The sequence below is a fragment of the Eurytemora carolleeae genome, unplaced genomic scaffold (assembly GCF_000591075.1).
Source record: "Eurytemora carolleeae unplaced genomic scaffold, Eaff_2.0 scaffold881, whole genome shotgun sequence".
Taxonomy (NCBI): domain Eukaryota; kingdom Metazoa; phylum Arthropoda; class Copepoda; order Calanoida; family Temoridae; genus Eurytemora; species Eurytemora carolleeae.
The window spans coordinates 73,951-96,524 of record NW_019397395.1 but is presented as its reverse complement, the minus strand read 5'-3'; the positions used below and the strand labels follow the sequence as shown (position 1 = coordinate 96,524).

Below are 22,574 nucleotides of genomic sequence, written 5' to 3'. Positions count from 1 at the left end.
TTAAGTGAGTTGTGTGCGTGTGCGCGCCTTAAAACCTTGTTCTGTCTGGAAGCAGGCACACTGCACACAGGCAGTAGGCCTGGGACACGCTTAGTATCATTCTTATCTATCTATCTATCTATCTATCTATCTATCTATCTATCTATCTATCTATCTATCTGTATATCCATCTATATATCTATTATCTATCTTTCTACCTGTAAATATATAAACCTGACCTGAGCTGCAGAATAATGAAAGCTCGATCTGTGTCCGGTCATTTTGTTAAATTTCTACCTTACCCACAATTTTACATTTTAAAGTTTAGGTAAAAAAGTTTAAATTTTACAGATATTTCCGCTTGAAAATAATTGTTCAAAATCTAGGTTTGTTTATATATTGCCCCTGAATCCACAGTTAGTTAGTTAGCTCCAGACTGCCAGGACAGTTTTGTTGCAGAGAAAGCAAAACATTTTTTTTTGTTTTTTGAGATTTTGGAAAAGTTTTCATTTTGATATTTTAAAATAGATCTTAAAATTATTTTAAATCAAAATATTTTAATATGACGCATGTATTAGTATTTTTGCTGCAATTTCCCAAAAAATTTAAATTTTTCAGATTTTAGGAACGTGATAAAAATGTTTGACAGACTTGGAGAGGTACATTCTATCGGATTATTCTTGACAAAAAATTATTTATATTTTTTTCCCGTATTTTTACTCTCCTATCATGATCCTATACTTTCATGATTCTATACTTTCATGATCCTTTACTTTCATTATTCTATACTTTCATGATCCTATACTTTCATTATTCTATACTTTCATGATCTTATACTTTCATGATCCCGTACTTTCATGATCCTATACTTTAATGATCCTATACTTTCAGGATCCTATACTTTCAGGATCCCATACTTTCATGATCCCATTCTTTTATGATCCTATACTTTCATGATCCTTTACTTTCATGATCCTATACTTTCATGATCCTATCCATTTACGCTCCTATACTTTCATGATCCTCTACTTTCATGATTCTTTACTTTCATGATCCTATACTTTCATGACCCTATACTTTTATGATCCTATACTTTCATGATCCTACACTTTCATGATCCTATACTTTCATGATCCTATACTTTTATGATCCTATACTTTCATGATCCTACACTTTCATGATCCTATACTTTCATGATCCTATTTTTTCATGATCCCGTACTTTCATGATCCTATACTTTAATGATCCTATATTTTCAGGATCCTATACTTTCATGATCCTATCCTTTTATGATTCTATACTTTTATGATCCTATACTTTCATGATTCTTTACTTTCATGATCCTATACTTTCATGATCCTATCCTTTCATGATCCTATACTTTCATGATTCTATACTTTCATGATCCCATATTTTCTTGATCCTATACTTTCATGATCTTATACGGACAGAAAAGGTTTTTATCAATGTTCCAAGGCAAGAATGATTTTTTCCACATTTCTAAACAGAAAAATAAAATTTTCAGATTTATTTTGCTAAAATGCAACTACCATTTATAATATTGCTATCAAATTTGGTTTAAAACTTACAGGATATTTGTGTACAAACCTGCTAAAAATGTAAATAATAATAAAATAATATACAAGACAGGATTACCCAGAAAAGATGAGACTTCAGTGCTACTAATCTTACTTCTACCTGTTTCGTCTACAAGGAGAAAATTGTTAAAAACGAATCTTACCGAAGAACGTTGCGTCCATACAAATTCAGAAAGTTGCAACATATGACTTGGATCGTAAAAAAATGAATTTAATTCGAAACAACCTGCAAATCATCAATAATTTTTCGACGCATTCGTATGTAGTTTATATTTGATAATATACAACTTGTTTTCAGGGCTGGTGCTGGTTCTGCATTTTCGAACATTCCTGTAAATATGAAAATGTCTTCTTCATTATAAAAAATGTCTTCTTCATTATAAAAAATGTCTTCTTCATTATAAAAAATCCACGAAATAGGAATAAATGTTTTTGCAGATCATAAAAATAGAAATATTATGAAATATAAACTTTATAAAAATATACCCCCTTTTCATTTTTCGCGAACACTCCCCTTAATTTAGCCTTGTAATCGTCATATTTTAAGAGTTTTCAGTCGTCTTTACAGTCTCATCCTTTGTGGGTAACCCTGTACATAGACACATTTTTTATAACTTATACAAAATTGAGTTTAAAAGAACATGCAATTCTTTGTGGTTTTTTTCCCTGAGTTTATTTGGATACAGATTGTTCAACAAAAAATGATAATGCAATTTCCAAAGTATTTTTATATATTTTATAAATATTATACTCTTTTTGGTAATTTCCTTTTATTTTTAATTTGCAAAATTTGAGTTGGTATATAATACAACTTTTTTTTTATCAAAAATCAGGGCATTATACTAACAAAGGGAAAAATTCTAAATTACAAATACAACAATTTATAAAAATTCAGTTTCACAGTTTTTACATTGGTACTTTTCTCATCCCTTTGACGTCTATATTTGCATTTTCCTTGAAGAAACATTTATTTTTCAAATTCAAGATGGGTAGGGTTAGAGGTTTTTTTTTAATGAGAGGGCCTTGAAAAGTTGAATTAGGGACATGTTTCACTGTCTCAACTCTTATGGCAAAATCATGAGGGGGGGGGGGAAACTACCTGCCCCACCCCCATCTTTATTTTACCAAAATAACACATTCAGGATAGGGTTAATTCCCCCCCCCCTTTCATTTTGAAACATCTTTTGTTAAGATTATCCTAACCAATGAGAGGTATGGGAGTATATTTTGTTAAGATTATCCTAACCAATGAGAGGTATGGGAGTGATGCAGAGTTGCCAAAGGTTATGACATGGTAAGTATTTACATATATAAAATTGTAATCTCTGCTTGTCTGTTTGTTTTTCCGATCATAACTGAGGAACCCTTGGACCGATTTGCCTCAAATTTTGATTGGGGAACTCAGGAGAACTACGGAAATGTTCATAGCTTTGTGTAAGGATTCTAAGTTGTTAACTGGGTTGACCTTTAAAGGAAAAAATCTAACCAAACCGGGTTCCAAGCTAGTAATATACATAAACCCTAAAAAGGCTGGGGGGGGGCGTCCCACGCCCCCCCCTCTAGAAAAAGGCCTTAGAGAATAGGTATAAGGTTGAAATGCATGTTCATAGCCCAATTTTTAAATGCAAGTAAGGTTTAAAAAAAGCAAAAGAAAGGGTCGAAAATTTAAATTAACCCTAAACAGGCGGGGGGGGCGCGTTTGGCGCCCCCCCTGTAGTTTTTTGTCCTTATTTTTGACACCATCACAATTTTGTGAAATTTTGTGACTTTTAATGAATAGTGATTAAAATGATTTTTTTGTTAAAAAATAATTTTTTTCTGTTTATAGGGTAGGGTAGTCCGGTTTGTTAAAAAATCTAAAATCGCCCATAACTTCTTTGTGACTGAAGCAACAGATCTAAAAACTATATTTTTGAAAAGCTCTGGAAAAATGCATGTAGAAACATGTGTTACACTTTGATGATATTTGTTTAAAACAAACAAAAAAGTAATTTTTTTCATTTTTTTACCCTGTTTTAGACATTTTTCCACCCTCAAACTAATTTTTTCTCTTTGAGCTGGCCATGAAAAATTGGGCTATGAACTTGCATTTCAACCCTATACCTTTCTCTGAGACCTTTTCTAGGGGGGGGGGCGCCAAACGTCTCCCCCTAGGCTTTATAGGGTTAAAGTATCAATAGCAGTAATACCAAATGATGTAAAGGGGCGTGGAAATATCAGTGAAAAAGTATCCATTTATCGAATAAAAATTGAACTTTACAGATTCCACCACGAGAAGAGAAATCCTTTATTTCTTCCTAATTTACAATATTCCTGAAGTAAAATATACAGTGCAGTTCACTGTAATAAATTCAAACCTTAAAAGACAAAAATAAATTTTCAAACAGAGAATGACATGACATGCCATAAATGGAGGGTCACTTGAATTAATGTCTACTGATCCTTTAAGGTTCCCGAAGCAGGAAGATTTTACCCCACCTCCTCCTATGAGTGAGACAACCTTTGAAAAGATGGAGAGGATCAGTGCAGCTATAAAGGTAGCTTTATTTTTATGGTAGTTTGAATTTTGTAAATGAATGATTTGATTTGAATTCGGGCCGTTCAGAGGAAAAATTATAAAACTTCAGAGTACCCGCGGTGTTGCCCACCAAGTTTTATAATATACTTTAATATACTATAATATACTATAATATATTTTATAATTATAATTTTAGAATATACTTTTAAAAAAACGATTTTATAGCTTATGTCAACCTCAGAGTTATAACAAAGTGTTCCCTTAAAAGGGTCAGCTATAACAAACAAACATATATATAAAGGGTCAGCTATAACAAACAAACATATATATATAGGGTCAGCTATAACGAACAAACATATATATATATAGGGTCAGCTTTAACAAACAAACATATATTTAAAGGGTCAGCTATAACAAACAAACATATATATAAAGGGTCAGCTATAACAAACAAACATATATTTAAAGGGTCAGCTATAACGAACAAACATATATTTATGAGAGAAGAGCTATATAGACAGGAAATTTTGTTTAACCATATTTATTTAAAGGGCCTGGAGGGGGGGGGGGGGGTGGTCAAGTTGACCCCCCCCCCCGAACTTGTTTTTTTGCGATAAGCTCAAATTTTCTGGCTTTTCTATTTAATTCACAATCCCCTCACTTAAGGCTAAAAGTTGGACTTTAACACCTACTGCATAAGTTCTAAGGCATACTGCCTAAATGCCTTATTTTACCAACACCTTATTTTACCTATATTTAGACCTTCTTACAGTCATTAGGATTTCAACATTTTATAGCTCTTCGAAAATCCTATAACAAAAGCAAGCAAATTACACAAACTGTACAGATTTTTGCAGATGCCTTAAAAGGGAATTAGCACATTTTCAGTTTTTCTTGAATACATAATTAGGTTTTAAAAGTGTTAAAATTGTTTATGCATATTTAAATTTGCTGGGTCAAGGTCTTTTCAGATATATATAATTTGATGCAATTTTTTTTGTTCTCGCAATTTTTTGCTTATTAGCTAGATTTCGCAATAAATATTTAGATTTTTGCAAATTTGCCATTTTGCCAAAAAAGAGAGGGGGGATCGATTTGACAGCCCCCCCCCCCCTAGGCAACCAGTCAGTAAACCAGACGTCAGACTAAATAGGATTAAGTATAATGTTTTAGCTTGAGAACCCAGCTTTGCCTTGAAACCAAGTTGTCTTTATAAGAGTAAACCTATTCTACTAATAACATTTCTGTGGTTCTGTAGAGTTCCTCAATCAAAACTTGAGGCAAATCAGTTAAGGGGTTTCCGAGTTATGATCGGACAAACAAACAAAGATATATATAGATACATGGATTCTATAACTATAATACAATTGATTTTATCATTTTCATTTAGTAATTTAACTTAAAAATAAAGTAAATATAGTAATCTCTGTTTGGGTGTCTGATAAAAACTCCTATATATATTCGTCTCAAATTTTGAATACTCTGTTACAGAACCACTGGAATGTACTTTACTTGGTTTAAAAGTAAAACGCCAAGAAGGTTCACTTTTTTACAATGAGTTTCCAAACTAACCTGGGTTCCGGTTTAAGATAGTTACTTAAAAACATTTACATAATGTACTGCTGGGTACTTTTCCGTTCATTTTGTCTCCTTCATGGCTGCCTTAATAAAAAATTAAATTTTCAAAAATTGACAGTTCAAAAGTTTCATTTTAAAATTTTATGTTTTTATTTTTCATTCCAATGTCTAACTGTATATACTTATATATAAATACTTTGCGTGTCTGTTTTTCTATCTGAGTCCGTTTGTATCCAACTAACGTCAAAACGGCTGAACCGATAAGGTCCAAATTGTCCCCAACAATGTTTGGTTTTCGAAAAATTTTGAAAATCCACAAAAGAATATTATTACATCCCCGATTTTTTTGTTATTAAATTATACGCTGGGGGCCCATGTTTGATCTAAATCCCATGTTTGATGTCCAAATAAGACAAATGATATAATCAAATTGGAAAGCTTTTGTGCTCTACTTTTAGAATCAGCAAAAAAACTTGCAAAAATTGATTTTTTTTCTGCAAAATCCAATTATGTTTTAAAATTGTTTGCAATAAAAATTCCAAAAAATGATAAAATATACATTTTTAAAAAGCCCTTTACCATGCCATTTTAAATATGCAAAAAAAATTGCAAAATTTTGAATAACCTGAGCTGAACACTTTAAATAATATGAGGGGAATCCCGATATCCACCCTTCAAAAGTTCCCAGCTCTGATTGCTTGGATGTAAACGTATTAATTTAAATTAGCCTGCGGCAGTACACAATTGCTGTTCGTTTCATGTTCTTTGGATTATTTAAAGGGACTGTAAGCGTAATTTCAAGTGACCCTCCATGCAAATATGACAATACCAGATTCACACTGGTACCCTTAAAATCGTTTTAAGTATTAATTAGATATCCATGTGTTTGTTTCTTTAATTAAACTGTTTATTTTGATTTGTGGCCGTTTTCTGTAATAGTAACCTGCGCATTTCTTGCTAATAAAAAAACAATGGAGAAATTTTCAGAAACAACCACTTTTCGAGACAGAAAACGACGTTAGTTTCCACATTTGTGATAAGATTAATTACGCCTACAGAGCTAAAAACTTCAGAATGAGATATCCTTATTCCTTAATCCCTATTATTTAATCTGAGTATTCATTGGACACACTTCTGATTTTCTTTTAGTGGGCTTTTAGAGCATTTAAACAAATATAAATTTTATCATGAATATGAACTTATTAAAAAACATGACATTATGACATTTGAGAATTATAGTCATTTTGAACATTAGTCTTAATTTAAACATTAATCCAAAACTTACGTTCGTTCAATCAATCTTGAGTTCAATTTATATGACACCATCAAAACCAGAAATGCGCAAAAAATAAAAACTGGGTTTTCAAGGTTAAAGAGCGCATCTTTACATGACACGCTGATTGGTTGAATTTTAAACTTCTTTCTTAATTATATATCTGATGCGAATTAACCTAATCCCGGGTTTAGTAAAACCAGGAGATCAAGCACTGATCTCGATATCCACCATTCTAAAGTTTTCAGCTCAGTCTACTTTATAAGAATTAAAAAGCAAAAATTTTACCAAGAGGTTGAATATCAACTAATCAATTGAGTTAAAATGGGTCTGCGTGCACTGCTATATGTTTCATGTTCATTGGACTATTTAACAATCGTCTTCGTATTTCATAAATCAATGGACCTGACTGTTACATTAATAAAGGTTGGTCGGAATGAGATATCTGATATTTTGTACGGAGGAGATACTCTTGCAGAGGAGAAGGTTATTAGATCTCTAGAACTCAAGAGAGACGCTGCCGGCCTCCTTAAACTCTTCCAGGTAATTTCTTGTGGGGTCAAGCTGTGGCTCCTGTGGCCGCGGGATCTCTCTGTACATGCAGAAATAATTTGCTGTTTTCATTTAAAACTTATTTTTAAAAATATGTTTAATCATAAAATATCCGTAGCCTTGGCATTTCTAAATTGTGGTCTGTCTTTCAGAGCTAATGCAGAGTTTGTTCTGAATTTGGTTTCTCCGGAATAAATACAAATTTGATTAAAAATCTATAATCTAGTAATTTTGAAATCACAAAAAGGCAGACCACATTTTTGAAATGTCAGGACAAAATGTTTTTTTTCATTGTTTGATAAACTTATAGTTAGATTGACGTATGAAATTACTTTAAATAAAAATAGTTTGAATACCTAAAATGATTGTTGTAAATTATAAGGAGCTGAATTTGAATAAAATTTGGCTTAGACCGCTACAAATTTTACTTTTATCTGTTGCATTTTTTACCACTCAAATTTAGGTCAATACCCCCCCCCTCCCTCTACACTCCTTTTACACTGCAATAAAGCTAGTTTTCTTCCATGAAAATACAAATTTGAATATCGCATGGACGACATATTCAAAGCATGGCATGGCTGCTTCTTATCTTTTTAAGCCTTTTATCCCTTTTTATAAAGTATTTCTGATTCTCAGCTATGACTTAAATTAGAAAATATGTTGTTGACATATCACCATAAAAACTTTAATTAGTTTAAATGCATTTTAAGTACACAGTACATTCTATTTTTAAATATATGTACTAAATAAAATAAAATAAAAAAATTAAATTAAAGAGATCATAAGCAATATTAGCCCTAAAAAGCCAAAGTTTAAGGCAGCATGCCCAGAACGCTTTGTTCAAGGCATGCTACCTTGAACGAAGCATTTGCAAAAAAATAATGTGGTTAAACAAGAAATCTCCATTTAAATTATGTTTAGAATTCTGTCTCATTTCTTATCTTATTTGGCTTAAATCATGGCATTCATAAAGTTTGGGTTAAACCATTGCATTCATAAATTTTGGTTTAAGTTATGGCATTTATTAAATTTGGATTAATCCATGCATTTAAAAATTTTGGTTTAAACCATGGCAATTATTAAATTTGGTTTAATCCATGGCATTCATAAAATTTGGTTTAATCCATGGCATTCATAAAATTTGGTTTAATCCTTGCATTCATAAATTTTGGCTTAAACCATGGCATTCATAAATTTTGGCATCTATAAATTTGCGCCCCAGGATTGTGAAGAAGATCCGATTACTAAATCTGGAGAGGGACAGGAGCTGTTGGCAAAATGTAGAGCAGGACTTATTGATTATCAGGTAATCTACAGCTATATATATATCAATACAATGAAGACGACATTAAGTTTTTTTTATAATTTATACCAAGCTTTTAAACAGCATGGATTAACATACCTAATACATATGGATCCGAAGAGAAACTGCCAGATAACAGCCTTGGTTTGTTTACTTGTAAACTTGTAATTTGAAAAAAGCTTGTTAGAAAACAAAACTTTGCTGGAAAAGTCGTCTTCATTGTATTCATTTAAACGTAATTAATTAATAGTAATTATTCTTTTATAACAAGCTAAAAGATAGAAGTGAATTTGATAAGGTCGGTTACAAAGGAATTTAGTCTTAGCCACGAACTATGGTTTTCTAATCGCTATATTTGCAATCCAATATCTGAGATATTAGCTATTTTTAACTAGGAATTATGTCAGAGCAAAGTTTGAAATAAAAGTTTGAAATTCAAGATTTTTTTCAAAGAAGTAAGATAAATAACCTTGCAATCTCATATTGATATAATCGCCTACTACCATATTTCACAGTTGTATATGGGTTTCACTGCAAATGAACGCACCTCTGGCCCTTAAATAAATAAAATTTCAACCTGAAGTCTGAACACGTCAACCTTGTTGCACTGGCTCTAGTCCTATTGAGTGTCTGCTTTATTTAGGCAATGTCCGGGCGATACAGTACAAACTAGGACCACGTACTACGTCTGCCCGTGAATGTTTTTTAAATTTCAGTTTTTTCCTATTTTTAGGCCAATATTAACACCTTAGACCCTCTGAAGTTTGCTAACGATATGAAGATTGAAAATGAGTTTAAAAGTGGTAAGAACATGACAACATTGAGTGATCAAACTTTAGTTATTAAATCGTACATTATCTTTACAACTTGAGTCCAAATTTAATGAATTTGAGCCGCGTCTCAAATCCGCCCAAAACTGGGTTCAATTGAGCGCCGGCTTAAATCTTTAAACATTAAAAACAATTTAAAGTGCAATCAATCATATTTGAGCCGTGTCTCAAAGTTAAGCCGTGGCTCAAATTCTTTAATTTCGATGGTGTAAATCTTTGATATTTAAAACTTTGACTATTTATCTAGAACATTATATGTTACATAAATATTAGATTATATTAGAACATTAAATTTTTAGGTATTTTTCGTCCTGTAATCTGTAGTTTTAGCTTTTTATAAAGATCAACATGCAAACAATTTATTAAAAAAAATTAGACCAATCTAAAATCTTAAAAATATTAATTCCAAAAGTATATTTTTAAAATTTGCAGCTCGAGTATTTTTTAGGTTTGGAAAAACTGTTGATCCCCTGGATAAATGATGCAGAGAAGACGACAAATAATCCTCTGGAAAAACCAACCAGTTTTGAGCATGCGCGGGAACTAGAGATGAAATGCGTCAAGTTTGCTAAGGTTAAAAGTGAAATGCGTCAAGTTTGCAAAGGTTTTAAGAACAATGCGTAAAGTCAAGGTGAAAGTAAAATGTGTCACATCAAATCTAAAGTACAAAGACAAGGTTTGAAGTACAATGCATACAGTTGGATTCTTTAAACTGTGAATTAGGAGGCAAACTGTAACTGATTTTAATAGTCCAATGACCATGAAACACATTAAATATACCATGTGTAAACAGGCCCATTTCACTCTATTTTATAAATGTCGTCTTCCTGTTGAACAGTTTTTAAAATCACAGCTGTTTAAAAAATTTAACGAATTTGAGAAGATTGGTTTTATTTTATGAATTTAAGTAAAGAAAATTAAAGTTTTTTAACATTCTTAATAGTCAATGAAGAGTTAATTAAATGTTTATTTTTTTTTCAACATATCAAGCTAAAAATATTAATTTTTAATTTTAGGAAGTTAGAAAAGCGAATAAGCTGCTGGGAAGGATAGAAGAAGCGGCAAAAAGATTGTCCAGCAATCAAACCACTGCAGAGATGGCAGTAGAAGCAGAGGTAAGAGATTGTCCAGTAATCATACTACACTGCAGAGATTTCAGTAGAAGCAGAGGTAAGAGATTGTCCAGTAATCATACTACTGCAGAGATGGCAGTAGAAGCAGAGGTAAGAGATTGTCTAGTAAATAAACCACTGCAGGGGATGGTAGTAGAAGCAGAGGTAAGAGATTGTCTAGTATTCAAACCACTGCAGAGATGGTAGTTTAAAGCAGAGGTAAGAGATTGTCCAGTTATCAAGCCACTACAGAGATGGCAGTAGAAGCAGAGGTAAGAGATTGTCTAGTAATCAAACCACTGCAGAGATGGTAGTAGAAGCAGAGGTAAGACATTGCTCAGTAATCAAACCACTGCAGAGATGGTAGTAGAAGCAGAGGTAACAGATTGTCTATTAATCAAACTATTGCAGAGATGGCAGTAGAAGCACAGTTGAGAGGTTTTCCAGTAATTAAACTACTGCAGAGATGGCAGTAGAAGCAGAGGTAAGAGATTGTCCAGTAATCATAATACTGTAGAGATGGTAGTAGAAGTAGAGGTAAGAGATTGTTCAGTAATCAAACTAATGCAGAGATGGCAGTAGAAGCAGAGGTAAGAGATTGTTCAGTAATCAAACCACTGCAGAGATGGCAGTTGAAGCAGAGGTAAGAGATTGTCTAGTAATCAAACCATACTGCAGAGATGGCAGTAGAAGCAGAGGTAAGAGATTGTCTAGTAATCAAACCATGCTGCAGAGATGGCAGCAGAAGTAGAGGTAAGATATTGCTCAGTAATCAAACCACTACAGAGATGGCAGTAGAAACAGAGGTAAGAGATTGTCTAGTAATCAAACCACTGCAGAGATGGCAGTAGAAGCAGAGGTAAGAGATTGTCTAGTAATCAAACCACTGCAGAGATGGCAGTAGAAGCAGAGGTAAGAGATTGTCTAGTGTAAATAATGAAGAGGTAAAGCAATACCCAGTTTAATACTTCCTATTCATAAATCATCTTCCAAGATTTTGGTAAATGAAAAATTTTAAGATAAGAAATCTTTGAATTACTAGTCAGCCAGAAATTAAAAGAATTAGAAAGTTTAAATTAGACTCTAAATTAAAAGCTTGAGGGTAAAAATTAGAATTAAGGGAGCAATCTTTTTTTATTTCAGAAAACTCGGTTCCGTAAGATTGCTAGTATTGCTGCAACTAGAGTAGAAAGTATGCGAGATCTTTTAATTAGGTAAAGGTTTTAAACCATAACACCAGACCCACAACTTCAAAACACAGAAATTCAAAACATTTAAATTTTAAAAGATCTAAATTTAATACACCCATGAAATATGTAAAAACACATAAATTTCATTAAAGATAAGAATGACTAATTTTAGCTGAAAATACTAAGTTTTGTTTAATTCAAAAGCATCTAACGACCTAAATAGCATCTAAAATAGATTAAAATTAAAGGTTTTACAAATCAACAAAAACAAATTTATCGCAAACTTTATTGAACTGTACCGTAGTCCGTACTTTACTAAACTATACTTTACTGTACTGTACATGAGCTGCACTGCACTGTAATGCACTGTAAAGTACTGTACGGTACTGTTTTGTACTGTACTGTACTGTACTGTAAAGTACTGTACGGTACTGTACTGTACTGTACTGTACTGTACTGTACTGTACTGTACTGTACTGTACTGTACTGTACTGTACTGTACAGTATTGTACTATACTGTACTGTACTTTACTGTACAGTATTGTACTATACTGTACTGTACTGTACAGTATTGTACTGTACTGTACTGTACTGTACTGTACTGTACTGTACTGTACTGCACTGTACTGTACTGTACTGTACTGTACTGTACTGTACTGTACTTTACTATACTGTAGGTGGGAGGAGATGACTGTATCTACAGAGAAGGATAAACTGGATTTCCAACCTCTCACCATGTTTCTAAAATGCTATGCTGTTTATTTTTCATGAATAAAATGTCTAAAATTGCAAGGAATAAATTCACATTGTTCTGTTGATTTTCATTTGCACCTGGAGCTCTGTACATTGTATTGTACAGCTAATATTGTAATTGAAATTGTTCATGAATACTTTATAAATTGTTAACAACTAATAAATATCTGTTTGTTTTAAATTTTAATTTCGAAACAATTATTTCAAGAATATTTTGACTTTTAAATAAAAGTTCTATAACGAGCCTTGACTAAATAGTCACAACGAAGTCAAGTTTCTTAAGTTTTGGCCTAGTTAGAAGTGACTTAATCTAAGTTTTGGACAAGTTAGAAGTGACTTAATCTAAGTTTTGGACAAGTTAGAAGTGACATAATCTAAGTTTTGGCCAAGTTAGAAGTGACTTAATCTAAGTTTTGGACAAGTTAGAAGTGACTTAATCTAAGTTTTGGCCAAGTTAGAAGTGAGTTTATCTAAGTTTTGGAGAAGTTAGAAGTGACTTAATCTAAGCTTTAGACAAGTTAGAGTGACATAATCTAAGTTTTGGCCAAGTTGGAAGTGACTTAATCTAAGTTTTGGACAAGTTAGAAGTGACTTAATCTAAGTTTTGGCCAAGTTAGAAGTGACTTAATCTAAGTTTTGGCCCAACTTGAACTTAGAACTATACTTGTAAAACATGTCAAGAAATGCCAGTCCTGATTAACAATACCAAAACTCATATTTTTTTGTTTTGATCCAAGTTCATGACTTTTTTCAGAGATGAGATTTAAAAGTCGAATTTCCTGAGTGGCTGCTGAACCTCTAACTAAAAAGTTTAAAAGATTTATGATTTTAACGTTTTTTAAAATTTTTTTCTTTTTGGGGAAAACCATTGTTAAATCTCCATTGAATCGTCTTTAAAGGGAGTGTTCGCGAAACATGTCCTTACAAATTCAGAAATTGGCAATATTTGACTCGGATCTTAAAAAATCAATTTAATTCCAAACAAATCATCCAGATATTACAACTAATAATCATAAATGATTTTTCGACGCATTCATATATAAATAGTTGATATTTCATAATACTTTTTATTTCTTTTTATATACAATGCACTTAAAACGCCGATTATTAGTTGACCGCCAAGTGTCTCTCCTCTCAATGCACTGCATAGTTCTACGTGGCAGGAACACCTTGTTTATGTTTACTTCAAACTTCAGCATGCGTTTGTAAAACCCTGTAAGGTTAAATATTTAATATTAAATAAGAGTGGAGCGAACTAAAGTACTGGATATTCTAAACAATGATTTAACATACGTCTTCATAAACAAGTAATAATCAACCCTGTGCACTTCATTTGCAATGTATGGATATATTTATACAAAAATATGACTCCAAGGATAGAATCAGATATCAGAAATTTTAAATTTTGAAACTCTATATCAAGCCTTGATTTCCGTATTCTGCAGACCATATGGATCAATTCAATTTCTCTCAGATATCCAGTTGTGGTCATACCCTGCAAGGATAGTTTTATTTGAGGATACAAGCAATTATTCTCAAAGGCCCCACATCGGATATTGAGATCAAGCTTCAAGTTTAAATTTACTCCGCACGGAATTTTATTTTAAAATTTATTCAATTAAAAATATACATTATGTTGTTCTGAAGCTCTGTAGCCAACCAATATAACTTTTTGAAGCTCGTTGGCGTATAGCTGGTCTGTTCGGACTAAAACATAAAAATAGACATGTAATTAATACATTTTTATCTAATTGTGGAATAATTTTGGTCTTCGGTTCGTTCGTTGTGAAAGATTTTTGAAACTTTAAATCTCAAATTAAAATAATTAATTATTTTTAAATTAATAATTTAATTAATAATTTGGAAAGAATTAGCCCCTAGTATACAGAGTCGCCCACAAAGATGAGACGTCAGAGATGACTCTGCAAAAATTCTCTTTTCTTACATTTTAAGTGTTTAAAGTATCATCAACCAAGAACCATGTACAAAAACCAAACAGAATAGAATATATACTAGAGTGGAATTACTAGAAAAAAGTGTAAAACGGCCATTTTGTTGTACTGTTTTTATACTGTAGGTGTACTTCACATATTTGCGCTATATAACCTTTTGGGCCCTGGAACATCATTTTATAGAAAATCTAAAATTAAAATTAAAAGAAAACCAAATTATGAAATAGGCTGGTTTCATAATTGACAAATGATCACATAGACTCAATGCCTTTCACTTTACAAACGATGATTTTCCGTTATAACTATAAGTCAAATGATGTTTTTTATTCACCTAATTCATTATAAAGTTTATTTAACAGCTTTAAAAAATTCGAAATTGAAATGGATAGTCTAGGGAACATACTGTATTAATGTACTCTACTGCATATAATTTGTGAACATTTAAATGATTTGTACACTTTGAACTCCCTTTCAGACTGAAGGGACAAAATTCATACCGAGGGATTGTTTAAATTCCACTCTAATATATATTCTATTCTCTTTAACTAAAACCAGGACTCTATTTTTGTTGGGAATTAAGAAAAGTTTGTCAATGATTGTTTCTAGGCTTTTTCCGGAAACTTTTAATGTCCTCAAGAAATATGCCCACAGAATTATAAGCTATTATATAAGTATATAGCAGTTATACAGATAGATTACAAAAATTTATCACACTTTTTGAGAGATTTCACTGTATCAGTGACATGTAGCAACTTCAAAATTATATCAGGTTTTTTAAAGGATTATTTAAAGTAACCCTGCATTTATAAAAGGGAAGCATGCCTGATTTACAACGGTACCCAACTAAAACTTTAATCTGATATATTTTGTGATATAAATAGACTTTATAACTGTCACTTTATAAATGGACTTTATAACTGTACTGTTATGAATCTGACATGTCATTCTATAAATTGACTTTATAACTGTACTGTTATGAATCTGTCATGTCACTCTATAAATGGACTTTATAACTGTACTGTTGTGAATCTGACATGCCACTCTATAAATAGACTTTATAACTGTACTGTTGTGAATCTGACATGTCATTCTATATATAGACTTTATAACTGTACTGTTGTGAATCTGACATGTCATTCTATATATAGACTTTATAACTGTACTGTTATGAATCTGACATGTCACTATATAAATGGACTTTATAACTGTGTTGTGAATCTGACATGTCATTCTAAAAATAGACTTTATAACTGTACTGTTGTGAATCTAACATGTCACTCTATAAATGGACTTTATAACTGTACTGTTGTGAATCTGACATGTCACTCTATAAATAGAAAGTCACATGAATTTACATTTATAGACTCAATTTTATATTGACCGAGACAACGTCAAAATCAGAAAATTTTATAAATTTTAAGATAAGATTTTTATAAAATATCTCACCTTTTTCTAGATATTTGCTGTGCTGGTACAAATGCATCTTTGCATTTACCATCGGTATTCAATTGGCAATTTCTTGCCTAAAAAAGAAATCTTTAGAATGAGATGGATTTTCATGTTTTAAAAAATAATTATCTTTTTTACAAATTTGGTTTTTTTATTTTCATATTTTTTACGAATTACAATTTGAAAGTGACTTTATTAATGAATCCATAGCTATAGAATAATTTGTTCCAATATTCTGCTTTTCTGTCCAATCTTATTCACTTTATTTAAAAAAATGAATACCTTTAAATTTATAGATATGGGACCGTTCTTGATAAACCCCCCGGGAAGCATATCAAACACTCTTTTCACCTAGAATAGTAAAAACCGTTTATAAATCAACCATTTTTTAAAAAGTTTTAAATAATTAAAAAAGATGAAATTTAAGAGAAGAACTAATTTTATTATCCATATATGTACAAGAAAAAAAATAGGACTAGATATTATAAGAATAAAAGAATAAGAACAAAGTTAGATTTTACAAACACAAGAACAAGAAGAGATCATACGCAAGAACAAGAATAAACCTGTACAAAAAACAAGAATTAACAAGCAAGAACAGAAATATACCCAGAAACAAGAACAATAACAGAACTGTACACGAGAACAAGTTCAAGAGCAGAACTACACACAACAAGAACATTACTATATTCAAGAACAAGAACCTAAATATATACAAGAACCAGAACAAGAACAAGAAAAAGAACAGAGACATATTCAAGAACATGAACATAAGAACAAAAACAAAAACTATGCGCAAGAATAAAAACAAGAGCAGAACTATACACAAGAACAAGAATAAGAACAAAACTGAACACAAGAACAAAAACAGAACTATACACAAGAACAATAACAAGAGCAGAACTGTTCACGATTCAAGAACAAGCTAGAACATACCCAAGAACAAGAACAAGATCAGAACTATACCAAAGAACAAGAATAAGAGCATAGCTATAACACAAGAACAAAAATTTACTTTAGGCAAATCCCAGGTATGAAAAGTAAGGAATTTTCCAGATTCTCTGAACGTAGTGACTTTCTTTGAAGAATTTCTAAGGAATTTCTCGAGAATCATTTCCTGTAACTGATTCCTCGGAAATTCTTGCGAGAAATTCCCCAGAGTTGGTCCCCAAGATTTTTAGGTGATCACAGTTTTGAGACTCAGTTTTGAGAAATTCGGATTCTTGAGAAATTCTTCGGAATTTTTCCCCAAGAAATTCCTCAGAATTTCTCCGAACACTTCTCCGGAAATTCCTGAGAAACTCCTCGGACTTGATAACATAATTACAGATTGTTACGGGAATTAAATAAGAGAAGAACTATTCTAATAAATTTCGTTTTGCTATGTTTAGATTTAATATGTTTTGTTTTTGATATGCTTTGTTTTGATTGGTTTTCACATTTAAATTACAAGACTGAGAAAGCACATGCGCGTAAGTTCTGCCTCAGGGTTAATGTGAACGTACAACGGCTCTAAATGTTGAAAAAGCGACATCTAGTGTTCCGTCTCTATTTCTACTAATCTATGATCTGAACTAACCTGTGATAAAACAATTTTGCAGTATGGTTGGAAGGTTTCCTCGTGTATAGATAATATTTCAACTTCAGCGCAGGGTCCCTTGGTTCCCAAGAAATAACATTCTCCATCCTGTAAGTAAGATGTAAGACGACTTTCATTGGCTTTGTCAAAAAATGGACGGGCAACCTATGATCTACATTATAGCATCCATTAGAAGCTTAATATGATCTACATTATAGCATCCATTAGAAGCCTAATATGATCTACATTATAGCATCCATTAGAAGCCTAATATGATCTACATTATAGCATCCATTAGAAGCCTAATATGATCTACATTATAGCATCCATTAGAAGCCTAATATGATCTACATTATAGCATCCATTAGAAGCCTAATATGATCTACATTATAGCATCCATTAGAAGCTTAATATGATCTACATTATAGATTCAACCTTTGATTTCAATACTTCAACTCACTTATGCTTTTCTGGAGCACTTTACATTTACATTTTTGCACTATTAAGCACTTGTAGTTAGCTTTAGTTTTTAAGAAGTAATTGGCAAAATTCTTATCGATTTTTGCTTGAAAGCTTTAAATCGCAAATGAATGCGATATCTATGGTGTTACCAAATTAAAGTTAATTCTTTTCATTTGTGCACGCCTATAAATTGACGTAAGGATGTCTGCCAGAACGATAGAAGATTGTAAGAATTAAACACGTTTTAAACAAGAATATGATATATATGTCAAACAATTTAATAGTTAGATTAATTTTAAATAGTAGTATTGTCAATCAGGGGGGGGGGGGCACTCGAAAGTACAGTTTCTTTAAATGAAAGGAAAACAGTTTAAAATTTGTTGTTAACATAAAAAGTAATTTTTTTATTTAAAATCTTACCTCATATAACACTGATCTTTCGTCCCCACATAATGAAGGACTGCATGAGGGCTCTTAACAAATAGAATTATTGAAAATGAGGTGAGAACACCAACAAATAGTGGAATTGTATGAAATTAGTTTTATGAATCATAATTTAATATATTTTAACCTAGTCTACTAGGACTCATGGTAAGCTGGTATCCTTCATCACATGGTCCCTAAAAATATCAATTCTCAAAATGTTCAAACTCAGCAATTATAATCATTAAAATGTTTTATATGTCTCAAATAAGTCCTAAAAATTTCTCCACAATACTACATTCTCAGTTCAAGTAACATACATTGCCGGTCAACCCCTTTATTTGTTATAGTGGTTTTATAGGTACTGTTACGACTCGGTCACACTATACTTTATAAATGGAGGATCATTTGACATTTTAAACATTTTCCGTTACCCGTGTGTACAGAGGATAGCATTTTCCATCGTTAGGCCATGTGGCATGTGGAGGAGACGTAATGCAACCACAAACTCCAAATCCGAACGGGTCCAAGAGCAACTGCTCCCCTGGCTCACATATCCCATCCTGGGATTAGGGATACCGGATAAGCATCGTTTTTAATATTCAAGGTTATTTTGGAAATAGCGGTCAGTTTAACAAATAATTGACTGTTTTATAATTTATCTTTAAACATGAAATAATATATTGTTTAAATCTTTTATAAAAAACGATATCCTACAGTGATAACCAAAAAATGTAGCATAGGAAGAAGAAATTGCAGCAATACTGAAGTATATTTGATGTTTTTACAAAGCAAATAGCTTTACTTGTAAGTTATTAAATTGCTGCGCCTCATGTTCATTGGACTATTTAAAGTCATAAATTGAGTTTAAAGGTCGGCTTCCTTTTCCAGAGTTTTCTGGTTATCACTACAATATCACGAAAAATATTTTTCTAAATATTTGAAAGCAAAACATATTAATCTATTTAGTAATTTCTGAAATACGAAGACGACTTTTAGACTCAAGTTATAACTTTAAATAGTCCAATGAGTATGGGACACAACAGTGTAATTAAACCCATATTACTTAACATCAAATGCAATAAAGTTTTGCCATAAAGTCGTCTTCCCATTCCAGAGTTTTCAGTTTTCTGGTTGTCATTGTAGTATTGACATGTTTTCATTCACATTCAAAAAACACAACATTATAGTTTTAATATCTTTAAACACGAAAATCGAATGGTTTGATATTCTTTAAAAACAAAAAAGAATTGTTTTAATAACTTTAAAAATGAAAAAAGAATGGTTTGATGTTTTTGTAAACAAACTTTATAATTTATAGTATGTATAGACATGATAAAAACTATTGTTTTAATATCTTTGAAATTGAAACATTAAAGTTTCGGCATTTTTCAAATCAATTTATTTCCATCTTTAAAAACGAAAAACTATATTGCGTTTAAATCTTAAAAAACGAAAAAATTTATTGCTTTTAAATCTTTAAAAACAAAAAAACTATATTTATTTTAAATCTTTAAAAACGAAAAACTATTTTGCTTTTTTAAATCTTTGAAAAGGAAAAAAAAACGAAGTTGCCTATCTCTAGACCTGTGCAGCCGCTAATGCAACTTTGCACTGACAATCTCCATCCCTAACTTCAACCTTTAAATAAAAAAAGTTTATTTCTCTAGATTTTTTAAACGGCATCTGCAGGGACAAATAAAAAACTTTTTTTTTTTAAAGTTCAAGTTATATTCTATATATTCTATATATTCTACAATGAAACCCGTAATAATGAATACATCGAAAGAATTCATCAAATGTCGTCTTCTTCACTTTCTGATAATGGAATGTTGCAGATATTTAGTTTTTTAATTAAATGATTATATAGAACTCCTTAAAACTGTTCCCGCATATTTATGGCTATTTATTTATTTTCGCAAATACTGAAATTTACGTAATATAGTATAAAACTCATTGAAACATTGTCAAGACGACATTTGATAAATTCTTCCGATGTATTCGTTATTAAGGGTTTCACTGTACATATATATATTCTATATTTTCTATATATATATATTATATATATATATTCTATATATATTCTATACATATTCCATATATATTCTATATATTCTATATATATTCTATATATTCTATATATNNNCCTGTAACCTGTTCAGTGTTCAGGGACCAACAGTCATTCCTTGAGATTTTGGTTGCCTTTTTTGAAAGTATCACTTTAAAACTTCTTGATCTGTGATCAGAAAAAAAGTGATATTCTGTGAAATGTGCAAATCTTTGCAATATATATTATGAGACGCTTTACAGTCTTTTTAAGATATTTTTCTTTTTATGTTTTCTCTCTTCATTAGACTTACCTATTTTCCATTCCACTTACATCTAGAACAAGCCATTCTCCACTAAACAAAGGTTATAAAAATAGATTTAAAAAAGAAGCTATACTCCATTTGTCTATTTATCTAGGCACATTAGTTGATGATGACAATTCACGCGAACAGATGCATCCCTTTATTTTCATGAAGATAATCTTAAGTTATTATACTTGAAACTAGCGTCAAAAACTCCTTGTCTTGGGGTTTCCTTAATGTGGCCTTCCACTTCTGCACATAGAAAATTTACCAAGATTTCAATTTATTAGAAAAACTGTTGTTTTAATTTTAAGTGAAGTTCCATTTCAGAAGAAAGCTCCTAAATGTACTGTTGTGCATTGAACATGCCACTATATGTATGGAGGGTAACATATTATTACGTCAGCAGTTCCAATAAGTTTGTCTCTAATTTCTCTGTCAGGTTTCAATATAAAGAAGAGTATTTACTGGAGAGATGAAAACCTTTTTAGATTTTGTCATTTATTAACTGCACCTAATTAACTGCACCTAATTAACTGCAGCTAATTAACTGCACCTAATTAACTGCACCTAATTAACTGCACCTAATTAACTGCATCTAATTAACTGAACCTAATTAACTGAACAACGATCCATTTTTAGTGGGACACCCTGTAACCTGTTCCGTGTTCAGGGACCAGGGACACCCAGTAACCTGTTCAGTGTTCAGGGACCAGGGACACCCTGTAATCTGTTCCGTGTTCAGGGACCAGGGACACCCTGTAACCTGTTCAGTGTTCAGGGACCAGGGACACCATGTAACCTGTTCAGTGTTCAGGGACCAGGGACACCCTGTAACCTGTTCAGTGTTCAGGGACCAGGGACACCCTGTGGCTGTACCTGGACCAGGGACATCCTGCATACCTGGACCAGAAACCCCCTAAACCTGCAATAAATAAGGACAGGCCCTGTACTAGAACCAGGGTCCAGGGACACCCTGTACCTGGACCAGGGACCAGGACCAGGGACCAGGAACACCCTGCACCTTTCCTTGGACTAGTTAAACCTTGTAAATGAACCAGGGACCAGGGATACCCTGTATACCTGGACCAAGGACCAAGGACACCCTGTATACCTGGACCAAGGACCAGGGACACCCTGTATACCTGGACCAAGGACCAAGGTCACCCTGTATAACTGGAACAATGACCAGGAACACCCTGTATACCTGGAACAATGACCAGGGACACCCTGTATACCTGGAACAAGGACCAGGGACACCCTTTATACCTGGAACAAGGACCAGGGACACCCTGTATACCTGGAACAATGACCAGGGACACCCTGTATACCTTGAACAAGGACCAGGGACACCCTATACCTGGAACAAGGACCAGAGGAAAGAAGATCATAACACTTGTTATCCTCAGGCCAGTAAACTTTATCATTACTGAGACAATCCAACTCCTTAGTTCCTAGTTCAAGTTCATTCAGAGGTAACTTCCACCCCTGCTCTTTCTGAAACATTTCTTAAGTATACTTTTATCACTAGTTTAAACGATCTTTAAACTGGTTTTTGGTCAACGTTTTTAGGGCATCTCACATGATTCCAGAAAAGAATTTACAAATCTTTAGGAACCCATAAAAAATCTGTAAAAATCCGCAACAATTAAAACAAAATTTAAGAACCAAA

At 32.1% G+C, this 22,574-nt stretch overlaps 2 protein-coding genes across 2 annotated transcripts; one reads left to right on the top strand and one right to left on the bottom strand.

The window, feature by feature from the left end:
* The first annotated feature begins 602 nt into the window (after positions 1–602).
* LOC111714075 (uncharacterized) lies at positions 603–12,749 on the top strand. Its single transcript, XM_023489107.1, has 10 exons — positions 603–638; positions 2,813–2,871; positions 4,027–4,114; positions 7,373–7,489; positions 8,721–8,804; positions 9,535–9,604; positions 10,080–10,204; positions 10,648–10,746; positions 11,887–11,957; positions 12,611–12,749. The coding sequence occupies exons 1-10, from the start codon at positions 618–620 to the stop codon at positions 12,702–12,704; spliced, it is 828 nt and encodes a 275-aa protein (XP_023344875.1). The 5' UTR covers positions 603–617; the 3' UTR covers positions 12,705–12,749.
* A 1,530-nt stretch (positions 12,750–14,279) lies between these two features.
* LOC111714070 (uncharacterized) lies at positions 14,280–22,408 on the bottom strand. Its single transcript, XM_023489088.1, has 10 exons — positions 22,263–22,408; positions 20,932–20,953; positions 20,139–20,192; positions 18,986–19,114; positions 18,700–18,748; positions 18,549–18,601; positions 17,667–17,774; positions 16,370–16,438; positions 16,085–16,161; positions 14,280–14,393 (listed from the first exon to the last, which is right to left on the bottom strand). The coding sequence occupies exons 1-10, from the start codon at positions 22,406–22,408 to the stop codon at positions 14,318–14,320; spliced, it is 783 nt and encodes a 260-aa protein (XP_023344856.1). The 3' UTR covers positions 14,280–14,317.
* Positions 22,409–22,574: the final 166 nt, after the last annotated feature.

What these genes read in the sequence shown, in the direction of transcription:
- LOC111714075 (XM_023489107.1), top strand. Translation starts at nt 618, where the DNA reads ATGTTTGACAGACTTGGAGAG. An exon ending in TGTTTGACAGACTTGGAGAG is followed by an intron (nt 639 to 2,812) that starts GTACATTCTATC and finishes TATTTTGTTAAG; the next exon opens with ATTATCCTAACCAATGAGAG. An exon ending in AGATGGCAGTAGAAGCAGAG is followed by an intron (nt 10,747 to 11,886) that starts GTAAGAGATTGT and finishes TTTTTATTTCAG; the next exon opens with AAAACTCGGTTCCGTAAGAT.
- LOC111714070 (XM_023489088.1), bottom strand. Translation starts at nt 22,408, where the DNA reads ATGTTTCAGAAAGAGCAGGGGTGGAAGTTACCTCTGAATGAACTTGAA. An exon ending in TCCTCTGGTCCTTGTTCCAG is followed by an intron (nt 20,954 to 22,262) that starts GTATAGGGTGTC and finishes ACCTTTGTTTAG; the next exon opens with TGGAGAATGGCTTGTTCTAG. An exon ending in TTGCATTAGCGGCTGCACAG is followed by an intron (nt 19,115 to 20,138) that starts GTCTAGAGATAG and finishes CCCTAATCCCAG; the next exon opens with GATGGGATATGTGAGCCAGG.